At 47.9% G+C, this 2853-nt stretch overlaps 1 protein-coding gene across 1 annotated transcript; it reads right to left on the bottom strand.

The window, feature by feature from the left end:
• Nucleotides 1–1738: 1738 nt before the first annotated feature.
• On the bottom strand, nucleotides 1739–2837 carry BDV37DRAFT_290014 (spherulation-specific family 4 protein; the record flags this gene model as incomplete). Its single annotated transcript, XM_032088619.1, has 3 exons — nucleotides 1739–2065; nucleotides 2373–2730; nucleotides 2770–2837. The coding sequence occupies 3 exons, from the start codon at nucleotides 2835–2837 to the stop codon at nucleotides 1739–1741; spliced, it is 753 nt and encodes a 250-aa protein (XP_031934083.1).
• Between the last annotated feature and the right edge of the window lie 16 nt (nucleotides 2838–2853).

Raw genomic sequence — 2853 nt, 5'->3', positions numbered from 1 at the left:
TATTTTTTTTTTTTTTTTTTTTTTTTTTTTTTTTCATCTTTCCAAATGTGGAAGTGGGTGAGGCTGGTGTGCCTCGAGGCTTGAATTACTGGCGTCAGTATGTCGCGCGGTGGGACGAACTAGAAAGAACAGAGGAGAAGCTTGGTTACATCTCCTCAGCCCTCATGATATCATTATTACTCCGGATCCCAGTACCTGAGCGGAAAAGAGTCCTGACTGTGAACTATACACAGTATGACATAACTCAATTCCACCGGACAAAAGTTATCAGTCGTGGCCTTATTACTCCGGAATGCAACATTAAACCTACGATCGGCTTATAATCTGACAGGTTATGTACATACATCAAGTAATCCCGCTGACGGTGAGATGGCGTCGAATCTCTATGAATTGGATGTGTTGTCATCGGGGCCATTCTATACATCACTAGGCAGCACATGGCGTCAACAAAGAAAAAGAAAAAGAAAACTCCCAAAATAACTAATAATTAATAATCACAGAAAAGAAACAGTGACCTGATCAATCCTGACCGCAGAACCAAAAAAAAAAAAGCACACCCAACGAGACTAAGATGCATGTCTTACTAAACAGCAGACCCGGCCATGCATGATTAGACAGGTTCCTCAACCGATGTAGCGACATGGAATAGCATGACCTAAGGAACAGCCCATCCGTCCAATACCGATTGTATAGGTTTTAGGCGCAACCCATGGGACGCATGCACTGGACAGGCTAAAGGCAGCTCCCAAGACGGACTACTCCATCCGGGTCTCCGACTACAGCCCATCTTGGGCCTTGGCTCATCGCATAGTTGGATGTGCTAACTTGTTCTCCATGGGTGAGATGGCCGTGCACATCGCCTCTCCGGTAGCTTCACTTGGTCGCCGAAACTGGAAAGCCGGTGGACTTCCTCGACCTTCTCTCTCTCTCTCCCCTCTCCCTTCCCCCTCCTCCTCCACCCGACTAGGAGTCAGATCCTCTCTCGCTCATAGGGTATTTGCGACCTCTCCATAGATAGTTCACGGGCCCAAATTCACTGGCCCGCTCATGAAACCGACTGTGTCACACTTATTGCAGCCGGCCACATCAAGCACGGGGTAGCCCTTACTGTACGGCTTCTATTTCGAGCTACCTGGGGTTTCACAGAACCGACCTCATGGTGCACAACTAAGGGTGGTGTTCATAAGAGAGCAACAACATTGGTAATGATAATGTAATGTATAATTAACTGCATGGACGACAATGCAGGTGCAGTGAGTTTGAACCAGGCTCGAATTATGACCAACATGAACGGACGGGGGACTCCGCTGTTTCTTGGAGGCGGACCTTGACCGAGTCTCTTGGCCTTAGGGCTCAAGAATACGTATCAACTGCGGATGAAAATTACCGCGTTCGTGGTTCCAAAAGTACCATGACAATACATTACCATCGGGGGGGAAGTTTCGAGCACGGGAAACCGAAAGACAAAACAAAAAGGAAATCTTGACGATCGTAAACTCTATCGCAAGTCGAGGTATCATTTCATAGTCACAACGGCCAAAGTCAAATAACATCTTGAATCATCATACAGGATATAAACGTGCATACAGTCTAGACAGGTCGTAAGTTGATTAGTCAATCCTTTCCATGAGACAAAAGAGAGCGCCGGCGCATATATTATCAGTCAACGCCAATCGAGCCCTGATCATAAGCAATGTTGCATCAGCTATACTCGAAAAGCGCCGCCCGTAGGAATGAATTATTTAGCCATCCAATCGACAAATTCGCCCCACTTGCCCCCAAAGCTGGCATAGTAGTCTGTGCTCAGGTGGGTAATGAAAATCTCATCGGCGGTCTTGCGAAGCTTCTTGACAAGAGCACGAAGTTCCGAACCTTCAACCCCGTCCGGAACGGAGTGGATCACGATGCAGAGCTGACCGCGATCGCGGTCACTCTTCGGCAGAACGTCGAACTGCTTCGTGCCATTACGTTCGTTGAAGGTGTCATAAGCCTCTTCGAATACGACAGTCGAGTCAGCTGAAGACATGTAACGAGAGTCTGGAACTCCTCCCGGGTTATGGACAATCTAGACAGCCACTATTAGCATCAAAATTGGCCACAGGTACCCAATGAGATTGTCGGGGTTGTAGTCAGAAGCCATAAGAGAACCTAGCGCCATCGAAGACAGACATGGGCCATATTGACTGTCCAAGAAGGCAGAAAAAAAAAAAAAAAAAAAGGGGGGGATGCAGAGAGTGGGGGAAGGGATATGGGGGGCCTGAGGTGTGTACCAATCTTCGATGTCGAAAAAAGTTGATACCCATGTAAATTACCATGAATACGGTGCGGTAATAAAAATTACAGAGGGGGTGAAAGAGAAAGGTCACACATACATAGTTGTCTGGACCAAGGCCAGAAAGGCCTTTCACGAATGAGCTGAGCCCTTGCAAATATGACAACGCATCGGCATCATACTGTTGGGGTGTTTCGTCAAAGAATATACCCCGAACCGCAAGCTTAGGGTTCGAACTGTTGGTCGGCCACTCTGCGTAGGTTTCGATGTCGCGACGCACGGCCGAGATGTTGCGTTTAGCCCAGGTTGTAGGAACATAACCCAAGAGACGCACGTTGTCATAAGAGTCGAGCTTGGGAATCTCGCGGGTATAATTAGCATCGGGCAGGGCATCGGGCCCGGGGCCGCTGGCTGGGTTAATCACAACGGTAAAGTTGGCCTCCGGATGTGAAGAGATCCTGTGGCGCTTAGTTACTTTCCCCAAAATTCTAGCTTACCACTTGCATGCAGCATGCAATTGGCTTTCAGCTTGCTTATGATGTATATATTTCATGGACCAGAACATCTCAGCCTTTGGGGGG

Source organism: Aspergillus pseudonomiae (assembly GCF_009193645.1).
Source record: "Aspergillus pseudonomiae strain CBS 119388 unplaced genomic scaffold BDV37scaffold_284, whole genome shotgun sequence".
Lineage (NCBI taxonomy): Eukaryota > Fungi > Ascomycota > Eurotiomycetes > Eurotiales > Aspergillaceae > Aspergillus > Aspergillus pseudonomiae.
This window is presented reverse-complemented; position numbering and strand designations above follow the sequence as displayed.